Source organism: Oryza sativa, chromosome 4 (genome assembly GCF_034140825.1).
Source record: "Oryza sativa Japonica Group chromosome 4, ASM3414082v1".
Lineage (NCBI taxonomy): Eukaryota > Viridiplantae > Streptophyta > Magnoliopsida > Poales > Poaceae > Oryza > Oryza sativa.
In genome coordinates, this window is record NC_089038.1 from 25398751 (window position 1) to 25416021 (window position 17271).

General features: G+C 42.4%; 2 protein-coding genes and 1 long non-coding RNA gene across 6 annotated transcripts; 1 reads left to right on the forward strand and 2 right to left on the reverse strand.

Annotated features, from left to right (window-relative positions):
* Positions 1-5150: 5150 nt before the first annotated feature.
* On the reverse strand, positions 5151-7745 carry LOC4336292 (cytochrome c oxidase subunit 6b-2). The gene is made up of 4 exons (XM_015778339.3): positions 7623-7745; positions 6437-6525; positions 6276-6357; positions 5151-5433 (listed from the first exon to the last, which is right to left on the reverse strand). Exons 1-4 carry the CDS (start codon positions 7629-7631, stop codon positions 5380-5382), a joined length of 234 nt encoding a protein of 77 aa, XP_015633825.1. The 5' UTR covers positions 7632-7745; the 3' UTR covers positions 5151-5379.
* A 2356-nt stretch (positions 7746-10101) lies between these two features.
* On the reverse strand, positions 10102-12490 carry LOC9267297 (uncharacterized). 2 transcript variants are annotated; one of them, XR_010741043.1, is made up of 3 exons: positions 12115-12490; positions 11298-11464; positions 10102-10458 (listed from the first exon to the last, which is right to left on the reverse strand). It is a non-coding gene; the product is annotated as an uncharacterized lncRNA (long non-coding RNA). The 2 variants fall into 2 exon arrangements; XR_010741042.1 differs by having other exon boundaries at positions 10102-10461.
* A 1143-nt stretch (positions 12491-13633) lies between these two features.
* On the forward strand, positions 13634-16725 carry LOC4336294 (S-adenosylmethionine decarboxylase proenzyme-like). Of its 3 annotated transcripts, NM_001402387.1 has the most exons (4): positions 13639-13870; positions 13950-14032; positions 14811-14960; positions 15044-16725. In NM_001402387.1, exon 4 carries the CDS (start codon positions 15244-15246, stop codon positions 16438-16440), a length of 1197 nt encoding a protein of 398 aa, NP_001389316.1. In that variant the 5' UTR covers positions 13639-13870; positions 13950-14032; positions 14811-14960; positions 15044-15243; the 3' UTR covers positions 16441-16725. The 3 variants fall into 3 exon arrangements, with proteins under 3 accessions (NP_001389314.1, NP_001389316.1, NP_001389315.1); NM_001402385.1 differs by lacking the exon at positions 13950-14032 and having other exon boundaries at positions 13634-13870; NM_001402386.1 differs by lacking the exon at positions 13950-14032 and having other exon boundaries at positions 13640-13901.
* Positions 16726-17271: the final 546 nt, after the last annotated feature.

Sequence of the window (17271 nt, forward strand, 5' to 3'; positions counted from 1 at the left end):
ATACACCGGTCGGCACATTGATTACTGCATTGTGGCGTAGTACTTGTAGTAGTACGGTGCTAGTGGCCGTATGCAGGCTAGCAGCTAGCACTAAAGAACATGACAGCGAAAGGGCATGCGTGCACCGGCTTGGCTAGCTTGTGCCCATCCGGCACTGAAGACGATCCCCGCGCGCGCGTTACACCGAAGGGGGCTACCGACTCGGAGGCTGCCCAGCACAACAAAAGCGGGCCGTCGATCGCTGCGTTGCCTGTGACTCCGCGGACCCCGATCGACTACCCCCTGTCCTGCTGACCATCGATCGCAGAAGTGAATGCGAGGAGGAGTAACAATTAGGCAAAATCTAAACTGAGAAGCCTCTCGGTTTAGTACTAAATAGCAACGAACCAATTGTGAAAAGTACGGCTACACGTGCTGACGTGCATGCTGTTTTTCCTTTTTGACATGCATGTCTTTTTCTTCCTTCTTATAAAGTTTTCTCTCAAATTACTTATCCGATCTACAATCCGATTACACCATTGTGTTCGCTACAATTAAATCTTTACAACAAGTTCTTACATGATTATATTACGATGAAAAAATATTTATATTTGTAAATTACTTTTATTATATACGTAAGTTACTTTTATCATATATATATATATATATATATATAAAAGTTACTTTTAGTTTTGACTAAGTTACTTCTTAGACATATAAAAGTAAATTCAATAAAGTCTAAAAGTAATTTATATATATTATAAAAGTAACTTAAAACAAAACGGAAGTAACTTTGTCACGATATTAGAAGTATATTCGTTGTAGGGATAAAATATGACTTTTTAGTTAAGTCAATAATTTGTGTTGATTAATTTAATTTCTAGATAGAGTCATATTTTTATCTCTACAACGGATTTATTTCAAATGACATGCCAAAGTTACCTTCGTTTTGTTCTAAGTTAATTCTATAATATATATAAATTACTTTTAGACTTACTGAATTTACTTTTATATGTTTAAGAAGTAACTTAATAAAATTTAAAAGTAATTTAGACATATCATAAAAGTAATTTGTGATTTTTCATCAAAATATAATCATGTGAGATCTAGTTGTAAAGATTTAATTGCAACGAACACAACGACGTAATCGGATTATAAATCGGATAAGTAATTTAAGAGAAACTTCTCGAAGAAGGAAAAAATACATAGATATTGAGTGTACTAGTAGTTTTTTTTTTAAAGAAGGGTGTCTCTTTTTATCACTATCCAGCTAGCACTCTCGGTGTAGTTGTGTCCTAACAATTAACAAACACCCATGCATGCATTGAATTGCAAAACGAGAGATTGACGAAGTCATCACAGACGCCTCGCTGTCGACGAGTACGTCGCCTATCACTGAAAGCACAACGCCGTTAAATGAAAATTCGCTCTCATGGGGAGTCGAACCTAGGACCTCATATGCTACTGAGGCTCTCGTAACTACTAGGTTACAGGCCCTTTCGCCACCCATTCTATTTATTTGAAATTAGATCATTTTCTAATATTTTTGCAAAGCGGGCGAAAAATGCCCAGACTATTCCGACGAGATTCGTAAGGTGGTGGGCTAGTCAATCTAGGTTTGAAACCTCACACTTTCTATTTATTTGATATTAGGTTTCTGTATTTTTTAATATTCGTGTTTTTTTAATTGCAAAGCGAGCTATCGAGAGGAGTAGAGCTTTGAAGCAACTCCACTCCGTCGCTGGATTTGGATTTTCATCCCTTAATGGGACATACCCTCATTGATGGCATGCTATCTAAATAATTTTAATTTTTTTTTAAAAAATAACGACATAGATTAATACAAAATATATCATTCCACAAACATGCATGATCAAATTAAACTTCTATAAGTTGCAACAAAATAACAAATTAAACTGAAAATAGTTATCGTACATTCGCAACTATATTGGTTATTTTTTTACAACTTGTAAAAGTTTAATTTAAACTTGTATGCTAGTGGAGTGATATATTTCATATTAATCTATGTTGTTTTTTTATATATAATTTTGATAGCTATTTATATGGCATGTACGAAATGAGGGGATATCCCCTCGAGGATGAAATCACTTTCCCCTCCGTCGCCGGCAGATAACTCGCTCGCTCTGTGCCTCCGGTGAATTCACGCTCGCTCTCGCTGCTGGATTCTTTGGGGTCGCAGCAATCTAGCGAGACGAGAGACTCTGCCTTTCTGTGTGTCGCGTGAGTATGGCCTATGGGGCGAAGGAAGATGCGATGCTCTGAGGCGCGCCGCTGATACGCGGTACGTACAGCCCTGGCGGCTAAGCTAGCGAGGAGTAGCATCGTAGAGACCAACAACCATGCCTGCCACTAGTGGCACTTGTATCACTGGACAACCAACGTGCGTGCAGTTGCCGTTATGTACTTGTACAGAGTCGTCACAGCCACACCGCAAGTTTATTCCTTTTTTGTAAAAAAAAATAAATCGGCAGAAGAATTTCTAATTACATTTCATATAAGCATAAGTAAAAATCCAAACGGATCACAAATAAAAGAAAAAAAAAAGCAAACTCTCTCTAGGAAGAGACTCGCCAAACATCTCAACAGTGATTAGAGAGATATTTAACTATTTGTCACTCTTACCCACGGATTTTAACAATTTATCACTAAAGCTTACTGTCATCGTCATATGAGTGACAAATTATTTTACTTCAAATCTAAAAATGGCAAATAGTTAAATGCCTGGAACCACCACAAGCCACTCGATCAGCCACTGCAAGCTTTAAGCTCGATCCCCTAAACCGATATAAGAGCAGGTACAATAGAAGGCTATAAGCCAGCTGCAAACATATTTTAAGGAGATAAATGAGAAGAGAGAAAGACAACATGCTACAGATTTATAGTTAGCTGTAGCACGGACTCCAAGACACATTGTGTGTATGACAGATGAGACCAGGTATTAATAGTGTAGTATGTAATTATTGTATAAATAAGCTATTAGATTAGCTATAAATAAATTAAAGTAGTAGTTGGCTATACTATTAAAACAAGGTCCTACCGCGCTGTGCCTAGATCGGCTAGAGCCGTTAGCCTCTCATGTGAATACCACGCACCCGCATTCGTAGTCGATCCGTACCTGAGATATCGGATCGATCGCCGCGCGCGTCGACGTCGCAAACAACAGAGACGACGTGCGTACTAGCCCCCCCACCCCCCCCCCCCCCCCCCAGTCCTCTTGTTGTACAGAACCCAAGCTGAAGCCGGAATTGAAGAAGCCCCATCATGGCCGATCACGACGCGACCCAAGGCGGCCATCGTTGCTGCATGGCACAAGCTAGCTCCGGATCGCCCGCTGCGGACTGCGGAGGGAAACACATGCATGCGTCGTCGCCATCATCTCGATCGATCGTCACATGCATCGTAGTATTGAGTATATTGACCTACCCCCCCTCATCAGCTCGATCGATCGCTACAGCTGCAGCGTCTCATCATAAAGTCGTGTTGTTTCATCCTTTCGGGCATCGTCCTCCTCGCCACGGACTCCCACCATTTTGCACTCTCTCCATTAATTGCGACCACCCGCTCTCTCCACATACACAGTCCACACACACACACACACACACACACACACACACACACACACACATTTCGGTCTTCACAGTTCACAGCACTAAGCTATGTGCTCATGCCCCCTTTTCTGCTATAAAAAGGTCTCGTCCATGGCCTTCTTCTCCACAGAGCTACTCACAATATCTCATCACACATTTGCGCCCTAGCTAGCTAGTTTGCAATGGAGAGCATCGCCATTGCTGTTGTCCCAGCTGGCTCCCAGGCTGGTTCGTCTTGGCTGATGATGATGAGGAGGATGATGTCCTCCTCCATGGTCGGGCTGCTTGTGAGCTCGCTGGAGAAGAAGAAGAAGAAGAAGACGCCCAAGCCTATGGTGCGTTGCCACGACGCGTCGTGCTGCTGATCTTGGCGATGGCTCTATCCTCCCTGAGCTCCCTTTCTTTCCACACGCCCCCCGGCCGCCTGCTGTAGTGCTGTACCTTCGCCGACCACGGCGTCGATCCTTGGAGCAACTCTCCCTATGGTCCAAGGAGCGCCTCTTCTTGACCTTGCAAGACTTTCGCTTGCAAGGCGCTTCCCTGCATATTGTCCGTGCCATGCTCATCTCTACCACCCATCTCCTCTCTGCCATTTCTGTCTATCCCTCCTGAGCTTTGTGGTTCCGAACGATCGAGTTGTTTTTTTTATGCGTGATGAAGGTGTGTGATCTTGCTTTGATGTAGGTTAATTACGTGTTTGTAATGTGTGCTGAAGGGCTTTCTTCATTGTATCGTTGAAACTTCCAAACTTGGTCTCTTTAATTTCGTTAGTACTTAACAATATGCACGTTCGCTGCTTCACTAATACTCTGTGGGGTTTAAGAATACGATGATAAACTTACCTTCGGCAGAAACAAACGCCTTCAGAGATGAAAACGTCCGTCTTGCATTCATGGTAGCTGCATGCAGTTATTTTGCGAGACAGGACGGATGTAGGACGATTAGCATATAAAGTACACCAAACCATCAAAACCCTCTCATAAAAGCCATCACGATCTTTGTTGGGCATATTTGTATGTGCATGTGTGTACAGCGGCGATCTTAATATGTCCTGTACCATCTGACTGAATCCTGCATAGGTTTCAACCCTCAAAGCAACAAAGTGTCCACCAACCAACAGTGCCATGGCCACAACCATTCGGAATAAACACTGGCCAGGCCATTCAGAACTCACATTAACTACGCTACGATATGTATGCAGTCTACTTTTCAGTTCGCGTCATTCATGATTTGCTGAACCCACATGCAAAGTTATGTTCGTACGACATAAACTAGTTTGACCCGATTGGACCGACATTAAATCAACTCATGCTTTCACCAAATCAAGTGCAACTGTGCAAGAGGTTGATATCTATCTGATGAATATAACCTGAGCCTCAAGTCAAGTGGGCATTCATCGTACAAGAAGTTGGCGTTTGGCAATTCTATGTAGATTACATTCTTTCCATGCCATTACTTCCATTGTTTGATTAATCCCTTTAACTTTATCCATTTCAGCATTGAAGCGTCAAACTGAGAAATACTCTAACTACAGGCCATGACAGAAAATTGGGCAGTGAACAATGAAGTATCAAAATGCTTATATTTGAATAAAATCATGTGAATAAACAGATCTGTGAAACATCATGTCAAGCAACCATGCTAAATTATTAGTGCAACACATATAAAAGGATCTCTTGCTTTGCAACACAAGCTTGAAGAACAAAAGCAGCAGCATAAATTCAAACCAGATGATAGCAGTGACACCGACGAGGGCAGTGGACTGATCTGAGAAGACTCTCAAACAGGAGATTTAGAGTGGTCCTGCAAATGTCCCATTCTCCCTCTGTTCATTCCACTTCTCAACCTGAGACAGGAAAAGCTAATGATGACCAAGGAAAAAAAAACTAAACTGTGGTTCTTTTAACAGCTAAAGTTCCTAGTCATGCACCACAGTAATAACTTGTAAAACACACACACACACACAGAGGGCGAGAGAATGCGGTACAGTTAAGAACTAACAGACAATAAAAAAATGCAGAGAAATGAAATCAAAGGTATAACATTAGTTGAACAATTGAAAGCCAGAGCACATGAAACAGCCAGCTGAAAAATAAGGTTTTAAAGCACATGTGAACCTACATAAATGGGTCATCACATAACAGTCGTTCACAAACTGAGTAAATCTCCACCATATTCTATAGTTCGTTTATCAGATAAATAATTTTGCACAAGCCACTTCGTTCACAAGAATCAGGTCATCTTTATTAAATCCTAATGATTCTACATTGGCAGATATGTTTTTCACTCAAAGATTTAGTTTGCACTTGCTACTCTGTTGGACAGGTTAGCATCACCACTGAAGCATCAAACTGACAGAAAATAATTAAATATCAATATGTATAACCAAATATACCGAAGGGAATGTGCTGTTTTCTACTTCTGACCAGTGATGTGATATGTGGCAAAACAACTAATTTTATGGACTGGTATTTACAAAAACAATAGCTTTTAAAGTCCAGAAGCAAAGTTTCAGATTTAGATTCAGCAATTCAGGTAACACATTAGCCCATTTCGGCAAGTTCTACTGCTATTGAACTGAAAAACAAGATTGCCCCGTTTATATTCAAGATATCAGCTATAATTCTTTTACTGTTAAAATAATAAAATATAATTGTGGTGCCAGTTAAGGACAGCAAAAGCACTCACCCATTCTGCTGGGCAGAGAGACCGGTAGTACTTGGCAAATTTCTCACAGTCAGCAGTTGCTTCCCCTTTGGCATTCACACACCTGATTTCATAAAAAGTTTAACTAGTAAATAAATTTACTGGCATATTTTGTGCATGAAAAGTAATTGCAACTGATATACCTGTGGTACTCAATATAGCGTGTGAAACAATGCCTGGTTTGGTTTGTTGTAGGAAAGCGGAAATCAGCAGGTGCTGTTTTTATCTCAATCTGGTGAATAGAAATAATATGAGCTGCATTGAGTGCAAGGAAATAGGAAAAAAAATACCAAGCTGATGTGAAGGTCTTGGGAATCAATGTATCATGGGATTCAGAATAGAAAAATGAAAAAGGGATCAATCAGAGAATCACTACGATGGTAAAATTTTGAATGAATGGACAAGGATAGGTGCTTTCTTTGACTACTTCACTTGCCATACGCACTGCAAACCCAAGTCACTTACATACACACTGCAAGCCCACGTGTAACATCATTTTGGCAAGAGGTGGGAAACGCTAAGCCGGTTTTCCCCTTGATTGAGGATAAGTTGAGGAATTCCAGCAGATGGTCAGCCCTCAACTCGATAATTGCATGTAGCTTTGCCTAATTCCCCAACAGATAGCTAAAGCAACCACTCTACGTCTCTACCCATCTTTCATACTCTCTCAAGCTGTTTAGCATATCGACTTATATCAGTCACATGGATCATGCAGTACGATTAAGCCATACAGGTTGCCATTCTAAAATGAAACATCCAAAGATATTATTCAGTAATGCCACAATCATTCTTCAGAAACATCACAACCAAAAATGGACCAATCTCCCCCGCCCCCGAAATGAAGTATGAAATGCTAACCATATAACCAACAGAAGAACCTAATCCACAAAATCATCCCTGACGATGGACTAGTAAGCATCACACAACGAAAAAATTGTTGGAAATTCATAGCGTGATCCTTATAGTGATCTAGCCCGCTCTACCCATCAAAATCCCGTAATCTTAGAACGTATAGACACTCAGATCAGACAGAAGGATCGGGAAAATAAGACCAAAACACTGGATCGAGCGGGCACCAGAAACAGCCATCTAACACGGGCAGAAACAGGAGAACCTAAGTGCTCGTCAGAACCCAATACGCCCGCCACGAACTCAGCACCAGGCGCGGACATCGAGGTGCCATCCACACCGAAGAGATCCACACGAAAGCAACCAAACTCTGACCGCGCGATCGACGGATTCAAATCGAACCAAGGCACGTCACGGGCAGAACAGATCAGAACCCCCAACACACGGCATGATCTGATCGGGAGAGAGGGGATCCCTCACCTCGGCCATCTCGTGGCGTCGGAGACTGGGGACCGGAGGCGAGGATGAGGGGGGTTGGAATCGCGGCGTCACGGAGCGGAGGACCGAGCCGAGAGGAAGGGGGAGAACGACGACGACGACGACGTGGTAGAGCGTGGGCCTGGTCAAAGGCGGAGGCTTAATATTCGGATCTGGGCCGTTGATTTTTTTTGAGCCCACAAACCAGACGAGCGATCGTGGCACTGGCCTGTAATGTTGTGGGCCGGAAAAGGCCCAACTCGGTGATACAAATTATAGGCCTGTTCAGTTCAATGCCAAAACCAACCATATCGAAGTTTGGCACCTTCTCATCACAAACCTTTTCAATCCCTACCAACATTTTCACAAAACTATATCAAAATTTAGCAAGGTGTCAAACTAAACACCGCTTTCACATCTTCATTTAACCAAAATTTTAGCTTTATCAGTTTTTGGCTTACCAACAAATGGTAAGTTTTTTTTTAATGAACCGAAGAGGCCCTATCTCGCTCTCTTTATTTTTTCAGAAAAAAAAAGATTGCAAGTACAATTAAGTGGTGGCTACTCTGATGCGGCCAAACATTGCGTTGGGTTCGTGCATCGCATGTCCGAGAAATCAAAATCACGCAGCCGGATCGATCCGAATCTGTTCGACGCAGGCTCGGCAGAAATCCGGCGTGGGCGCTGCAAATCTGCAATGGGAAAGCGACGGCGCAACCTAAATCGCTTGTTTGTTCTGTTCACAGGTGACGGATCCGAATCCTAAGAGCCATTCGGATGTTTGGATTGGACCGTCGTCTTCTTGATAAGCTTTACCCTGTCGATCGATCAGCCTGTGGCCTGCCATCCAATCGCCGAGGCCATCGTCTTTATCTGATTTTTCATTCTAACGAAGTATATATAGACGGTAGTGCCACAGCTGTTATTTGTGAAGTGAGAACTCTTCCCCAAGTCATGATCAACCCTGAATGATTTGTTCCTGTCAAAAGAAGAAAACTCTGAAGAAATTGTGTTATCCTTTTGTAATTGTCGGGGTCAGGGCTTTATCGTGCAGTCAGGAAACGGAAGAAGGATTAGCTCATCTCGGTTGAACTGACCGGTGGTGTGTGTAAGCTGATACTAGATCACACCGTCACAACCACTCAACATCCTTACTTCCGTGACTTAGGTAATCTATGAAAGCGAGACAAACTTAATACTTATCATGTCACTTACCTATCCCTGAAACTAGCTGTCAGGTTCCAGGAAAGCATATACTTTCCTCAAGTCAAAAAGGAGCACATGCTTTCTTCTTTCTTCCACCCGTTCTGTCCGGATCTCCAACCTATGAAGGAACTGCGTGAATGCACCTGGTGTTTAAACAGGTAGCAAAAACATTCAACTCATTTAAAAGTTCAAGGAAATCACCTCAAATCGGTGTGTATCCAGAGCTGTATCCGCGCGAAACAAAGGAAAAACAAAGACTGTTCAACTTTGAAATTCCAGAGTCGACTAAAACAGTTGACATCCTAAAAAAACAGTATTAGAAGAAAACATCAGAACAGGCCATCATCCCTTCACTTGTCAGGCGAGCAGATAAGAGATAGTATTATGCAGTTTAGAGTACTATAGTAAATACAGTAGCCTTACTTTAGGCGGCTAATCCCGTCAAACCTGACCAAACCCGTGCAACGAATTCCTCCGTGCTTTGTATCTGTATTCTTGTCTGTTCATCGCAAATCTGCTCGTTCAAACTTCAAAAGGCCAGCCAGGCAGCAGTAGCCAGTGGACATAAAAGCTCAGGGATTTTTTTAGTGTATCTTTGGATGGATATGGACCGTTGAGGAGATGAGATCTAAGGGTGGAAATTTGTTGCTACTACACCTAGTACAGGGGAGTAGTGTAGTAGAAGGGTAATTTTGGAAAAAAATATTGTGGCATTCTTGTAATTCAACACTAAGAGAGGGTGTAATCCGTAATTGCACACGTGAGGAAAGGCCGGCGGCGGCGACCAGATCGTTATTTTTTTTTATCTTCGACCAGATCGCTACTGATTAATTACCAGCGTTCGTGTGAACAATAATTTCATGGATTAGTTAGCTCCTGGACATTGCTGAACTACAAACAGTGTTGAGATCAACAGTGTGAACAATAATTTCATGGATTAGTTAGCTCCTGGACATTGCTGAACTACAAACAATGTTGAGATCAACAGAGCATTAGTTCCAGGCCGTATCATTGTTTCTTGCCGCGGTTTTTTTCTTCTCTTAATTTCGCATGAAGATGTGCATTTCCCAGTTTCATGAAACAGACAAACAAAAGTTAAAAGTTTACAGTTTTATTCCCAGTCCATCTGAAATGAATGGCCAAAGCTCCTGCCATCCGTTTCGGTAAAAAAAAATGTCAGCGCAAAAGTTAGTGAAATGCATATTAGATTCTGTTTTTAGAAGAGAATTCAGAGCACTGAAATTCAATTTCCATGGGTTTTGAAAATACAGGGCAATGAACTGAAGGGGGAAAAATTATAAGCTAGCAGTGCAATATCCAGTACTGTCAGAATTGTGATCTTATTACATTTAAACTACCTTACCCTTTTATTTCTTCTACGGTTAAATTTGAGGGTACAAAAATCTCAAGGTGTAATCATGAAGAACAAAATATGAGCCACCAATGCAATTTTCAGTACGACTACTTTCATGCACTTCCATGCCTTCTGTAATACTGAAAATCTGAATCACAGAAACTGCAACGAATTCGAAACCAAAGCAAAACACTTCATTTCTTCTCCTCGCAGAGATTCTCAACATCAACTGATCTCCTGGCGACAATGAATTCAGAGATGGCAATATCAACTGTTCGTCTGCTGCAACATAGGAAATATATGATGCAGTTAGACTGTGTAATAATTTTCAGAAAACATTGAATTTAACATCCATCATATGTTAATTATAGAGTAAATTGCACCAACGGTACAACAACTTGGTAGATGGGTGCGATATAGTGCAAGAACTTGAGAATTGAACGTTCGAGTGTAACAACTTGACAAGTGGGTATGTTCTAGTATAAGAACTTGACAATTTAGTATTTTGGTGCATCAACTTAGCTAAGAATATGCTAGGTGAGTTTTTTTCACGATGTCAATATGCCATTACATAGCAATCCTAGGGATATTACCTTATAATATTGAATTTAATCTTTAAGAATTATACTGTACATCCAATTACCTTAAAGAATTTTTGTTTTCTTCATCTTCCCTAATCTTAACCGAAATATAATAATTTCTACATCCAGTTTAATTGACTTTCAGTTATTAGTTATTAGGATAAAAATATAAATATGCTTATGTACACATCCATGCCAGTATATTGTCAAAATAATTACTTAAAAATTGAATATGTATAAATAGTGCTCCAAATAATTAAGTTGTCATATAACTTCTTAACTTATTGTATCAAAATCATACATATCTTGCAAGTCGTTGCATTTAAGCGATCACTTATGAAATTCTTATACTAAATTGTACTTAGCTGCCAAGTTATTACACTAGAACGCTCATTTCTCAAGTTCTTGTACCAAATTGCACCCACCTGCTAAGTTGATGCACCGTGTGTGCAATTTACTCTTAATTATATAAGCCCAAGTTGAAAAACAGTGCATGGGGAACTTACACAGTAATTACAAAATCACAAGAAGTCTCACCTTTTTGTAACTCTAAAGATACATCTAGTTTTCAAGAATATATCAACAAAGGGAAAATCATTATAGAACTTATATCCTTCTGCCTCGCTTCTAAACTCCTTGGTTATCACACTTTCATTGTTTGCAACCTCCTCCAAACTAATGTGATTGTCAGCCATTCCAAATTTCTGCAATTCATATTTCCAAAGTTCAACTGTTAGTCAAACCACAAAATTTAATACAACCAAAATGTACTTATATGGGCAAATGATGAATCTTAAAAATTCCACATTTAGAGTCATCTAGTATACTAAGCTTATACGGCTGTTATGTGTACAGTGATGGCAGAAGTATACAGTAAATCACAGTTTAAGGGCTACATATATGCACCTGATCAGGTAAGTTCAGGGTTAATTTCCTATAACCAATTATACCCATATATAGATTTATAACACAACTACATTCCCAATAATTGAATGATTACACTCCATTGTGAATCTGACAATTTCTGTTTTCATAAATAACATTAAGTTATAAGTTTACTGCTAATAAATCCAATCTAATAGCATATATAGCATCAAATTTAATCTAGCACAGTTCACACCATTCAAACATTATTGTATTTATGTAATCGCAGGAAAGATCAAACACCATTCAAACAATCCTGTATTCCTCTAATCAATAGCAAATACTTCAGACCTGTCTTTCTCTATTCTATGGCAGCTAGCAAATCCTGAAGACCTTAAACTACGACGGTAATTAATCGATTAGGGAAATGGATAATCTTGCTCAAAAAGAAGCCTTCCTAAAGTTTTTTGCTGAGCAGCTGCTGCATTACCTGAATAAAAATAGAGAGGTGGCAATGACTCCGATTCCAAATCAGACGAGGGTCGGCGACTCCATGCAAAACGAGGGCAGGCGGCCGTTGGGGAGATCATCGAGAATCCCGGCGTGGGTCAGCGAGGTGTCCGGCGGGGGAAAGCGAAGGGACCGGCGAGGGGCAATGAAGCGCCAGGGGCCGCGTGGTTTGTCGGCGCCGGACCTTGATGACTAAGGTGGACGGCAGTGGAGGGGGACGACGAGGGCTTTTCGGCGCTCCGGTGGAGGGACGGCGTGGCAGCGGCACCGGCGGAGCGCTCGGGCTCTGGTGGAGGGGCGGCGCGGCGGCGCGCTCGGTTTGGTGGATGAGGGCGATGGAGGCGGCGAACAGAATCAACAGATGGTGGGGGATCGGGAGAAACGATGAGGAATACTGTGCGAACGCGAAATTACCGAAATATCCTTCCACCGAAATAAACATAAAGACTAAAATGCCCATGACAATTAACGGTCAGATATAATCTTACTACACTACTACACGTATAAGTGGGGGCACTGTAAAACGTCCCCGCAGGCAGGAAAGGCAAACAGCTGGGGCCTCCAGAAGGAAGAAATAAACACAGGAGAGGACAAGGAGATGCACAGCCATTAGCAGAGAAAAAAAAGGGAAGGAGTAAGGACAATAATCATAACACGCATAAAATTGTACTACTACACCTAGCTAGCTGCGCGGAGGAACAAGACAAAGGGCAAGTGGTGAAAGGAATCATGGACCAGAAGGATGATCATTGCCATACGGTTGAAAAACGCCGGAGATATATATATCGTCAGATTATCTATCCACCCCCATCCATATTCTTTGGGTTTTTAAATTACACGGCCTCGGAGAAAGAAATTAAGGTCCGAAGTTAAAAAAGAGTGAGAAAAAAAAGGATCGCATTTTCTTTTGTGAGAGCTACGAGGATCCACCCATGCAGGAAAACCCGATCTGATCTGCAGATATATGTTCTGGTGATCAACAGTTCAACACATGGAGCGATCTCATGCACGCCCACACAAATTCGTGTGGTTTTGGGCAAACGCAGCCGTGAGCTTTTTTTTTTTTTTTCCCTGAAGCTCCTGTGTGTCATCTCTCTTTTTCTTTTTTGAGCTAGAATTGGCAAAACTTTTTTAATCCGGTGTCTTTTCATCCGTGTTCCTGTGAAAGCAGCGCCGAAAACTACCCCCGCTTTGCAAAAAGAAAAAAATCCTCTCGCGCTTTGTTTTTTTTTTTTTTTTTTTTGCCTTTGCGACCTCATCGGCATCCGCTTTGCGACCCGGCCGATGAAGAGGGGGACCGGGGAGACGGACGGACGCTGTGAGCCGCGAATCCCACCAGCGCGTGTGGGCCCACCTGCCACGGGTGACGCGCCGGCCGGTCCAGCCTCCACGCGAGCAGCGGGTCGGGCGCGTCCCCTCTCCTTGGCGGTCACGAACACTGAAAAACCCGAATCCGATAAGCGGCCGCTATAAATACCGGGCCAAATCAGGGTTTCCCTTCCCCAGCCGCACCGCACGCTTTCTTGCATAAGAACTCCCCCCCCTCCTCGCTCCCCGCCGCCGCCGCCGTTTTCTTGGAGAGGAGAAATCCGTAGGCTCAGAGGATTTTTGGTAGTCTTGTTTCGTGATATTCGTGAAGAGGGGGGGAGCTAAGGGGGGATTCGTAAGATCAGAATTGGATCACGCGGGGGCGCGCTCGGGATCGGGGGTTCCAAACACAGCTTCTTCGTTGAATTGTAAGTTTCTTCGCTGAAACCCTCTCCGTAGGTTGGTACTTCTGATTTTTTTTTCCTTTACAGATTTTGTGGTTTGTAGGGCGTATTGCTATGTGTTGCTATTGTTTATGATGGGAATTTTGGTTTGTTGGTGTAGATAAGCTTATCTATGTAAAACAAAAGGTCAGTAGGTTACCTCTTTGATCTTGCTTGTGCAGTTAGGCTATCCTGTTTGAGTTGTTCGTGATTTGCAGATTACTGCAAAAGCTATCCTGTAAAATTTCTTGTCGTGGTAAAGATTGTACTAAGAATTTTTGTGTGTTCAGATCCTAAGACATAGAAAAATAGTTTTTTTTCGTCTCCCCATAGGAATATAACAAATGTTCTTTTTCTGTGACACCATGATCGAATTTTGTTTTTTAATGCAAATGTATGGTATTATCATTAACATAGGATGGGATCAGGGACGAAACATATGTGAATATAGGAACATTTGCATATGTCCAACGGAAAAGTCTCAACTCTAAATCTTAATCCAAATGACATCACGATTGTAAATCCGACCAGATCTTAAATCTGAATCCAAGTGAGACTCAATTGTAAATCTAAATATAAGAAAGAATACTGATATATGATTCATTGTAAAGGACGCTGTGGCTTGTAGGAATTGAGTATTACTGGAAAATTAGGAATTGAATCAGATTGTGAGATATTAATTGACCTGTCCTGTTGTGGCATATTTACTCCTAGTTAGAACTTGGAATCTATCATATTGTTATGTAACTGTTTACTCTTTGGTATCGTTTTGATAGCTTCTTATCTCAGTTTTACTTTTTTGCATTAAAGACTCAGATGCTTCGGTCTGGCACATATATCTTCTACAAACATATGCCCTTATTTTCTCTTTGGGCCATATATATTTGTCTGAACCTGATATTTACCTTGTTATATACTTGTGCAGTAAGTGGATGTACTAATGGAGTCAAAGGGTGGCAAAAAGAAGTCTAGCAGTAGTCGTTCCTTGATGTATGAAGCTCCCCTTGGCTACAGCATTGAGGACGTTCGACCTGCCGGAGGCGTGAAGAAGTTCCAGTCTGCTGCTTACTCCAACGTAAGCATCAAATACAGATTTAATTCCCTCCTTTGTATCTTCCGATGTGTTGCTAATCATGTCAATTGTTCCTTTTGTTGCAGTGCGCGAAGAAGCCATCCTGATAGCCCTTTCGGCTTCTCCATCCTAGTAGTTTAGGATTTCTTGCAATTCCATTTTGGCACTTTTCTTCTGACCTATTTCTCTGGCTGCTGCTTCCTGATAATCGACCAGTTCTCTAGTCTTGCTCCCTGCACTCCTCCCTCCTCCATCTCCGGCACAGTGTTCTGACCAACCTGCTCCAATGGGTGTCTTGTCTGCTGCTGACCCTCCCCCAGTCTCAGCAATTGGGTTTGAGGGCTATGAGAAGCGCCTTGAGATCACTTTCTCTGAGGCACCTGTCTTTGCTGACCCTGATGGTCGGGGTTTGCGCGCCCTCTCCAGGGCCCAGATTGACTCTGTTCTGGATCTTGCACGGTGCACCATTGTGTCCGAGCTGTCCAACAAGGACTTTGACTCCTATGTCCTCTCTGAGTCCAGCCTGTTTATCTATTCTGATAAGATTGTGATTAAGACCTGTGGGACTACAAAGCTCCTGCTCACAATTCCAAGGATTCTTGAGCTTGCTGAAGGGCTTTCTATGCCACTTGCTGCTGTGAAGTACTCCCGCGGGATGTTCATCTTCCCCAGTGCACAGCCTGCTCCCCACAGGAGCTTCTCTGAGGAAGTTGCTGTCCTCAACCGCTACTTTGGCCATCTGAAATCTGGTGGTAATGCTTATGTGATTGGAGATCCAGCAAAGCCTGGCCAGAAGTGGCATATCTACTATGCTACTCAGCACCCGGAGCAACCTATGGTTACCCTTGAAATGTGCATGACCGGACTGGACAAGGAGAAAGCTTCAGTCTTTTTCAAGACTTCTGCTGATGGTCACACATCATGTGCTAAGGAAATGACAAAACTCTCGGGCATCTCTGACATTATCCCAGAGATGGAGATCTGTGACTTTGACTTCGAACCCTGCGGCTACTCCATGAATGCAATCCATGGCTCAGCGTTTTCTACCATTCATGTGACCCCTGAGGATGGCTTCAGCTACGCCAGTTATGAGGTCGTGGGCTTCGACGCCTCTACTCTTGCTTATGGCGACCTGGTGAAGAGGGTCCTCAGGTGCTTTGGCCCTTCGGAGTTCTCTGTTGCTGTTACCATCTTTGGTGGGCATGGTCATGCTGGAACATGGGCAAAGGAGCTCAATGCTGATGCTTACAAATGCAACAACATGGTAGAGCAGGAGCTGCCCTGTGGTGGCCTCCTCATCTACCAGAGCTTCGACGCTACTGAAGACGTACCTGTTGCTGTTGGGTCGCCCAAATCTGTTCTGCACTGCTTCGAGGCTGAGAATATGGTGAACCCTGCTCCTGTTAAGGAAGGTAAACTGGGCAATCTTCTCCCCTGGGGAGAGGATGCGTTGGAGGAGAATGATGGAGTGTTTGATGAGTAAGATGGGACTTCTGGTGACGATTCGCTGCTTTGTTTTCATTCCGTGGCATTTTTATCTGTTGAGGTTGTCGTTTGGTTATTCTGTGAAGCAGCCAGCCAGGCTATTAGTATTTTCGCTTGTAAGCATGTGTTCTGATCTTGGGACGTATGCTTGGTCTAAATAATAATGGTGAACTAAAAGCTCTAGGTGGTCAGCTGCGTCTGCCACAATGAGCATGCGTCGGGAGAAATGTTGTCAAAACATATGAATAAGTATTTGCGGGAAATTTCCTTTGCCTTCTGCTAATGTTCCTTCCGATCTCAATTGTTAAATTTTGTTGCTGCTGGTGTCTAAGAAAGTTCTGCTTGGGACACTAGATAGTATGGAGAAAACGATTTTCGAAAGTTTCCACTCTTGTTATCTCAACTCTGTAGAGCTCCCCCTGTTCCATGGGACTGCAAATGCCCATGGCACAGGTATATCTTAAGGTAGTACATTAATGAAAAGTCTGGGAGAATAGCATGTGCAAAATGCTTACTAGCTCTTATAAGTTAAAAATAGCTGGAAGAACTGCATTCTATAGCTTTCCCCGTGTTCATGGTTATCTTCTGCAAGATATGGCTGGACGAAGTATATGCCGCATGCTTGGCTCTTGCCGCCCCATTCGCCTTGGCATGGACCATTGACTTCGATTTTTTTTTTGGACATGTTTATGTATTTGCTTATTGTCCTCTACTTTACATGTAACAGTAATTTAAAGGAGTGCTGCCTGATCTGATAATTGCGTTTGGAATCCTTTAATGAGCTTGATCTTGTCGCGCTTGGAAAGATGATGCAGCGACCTGTTCGGTA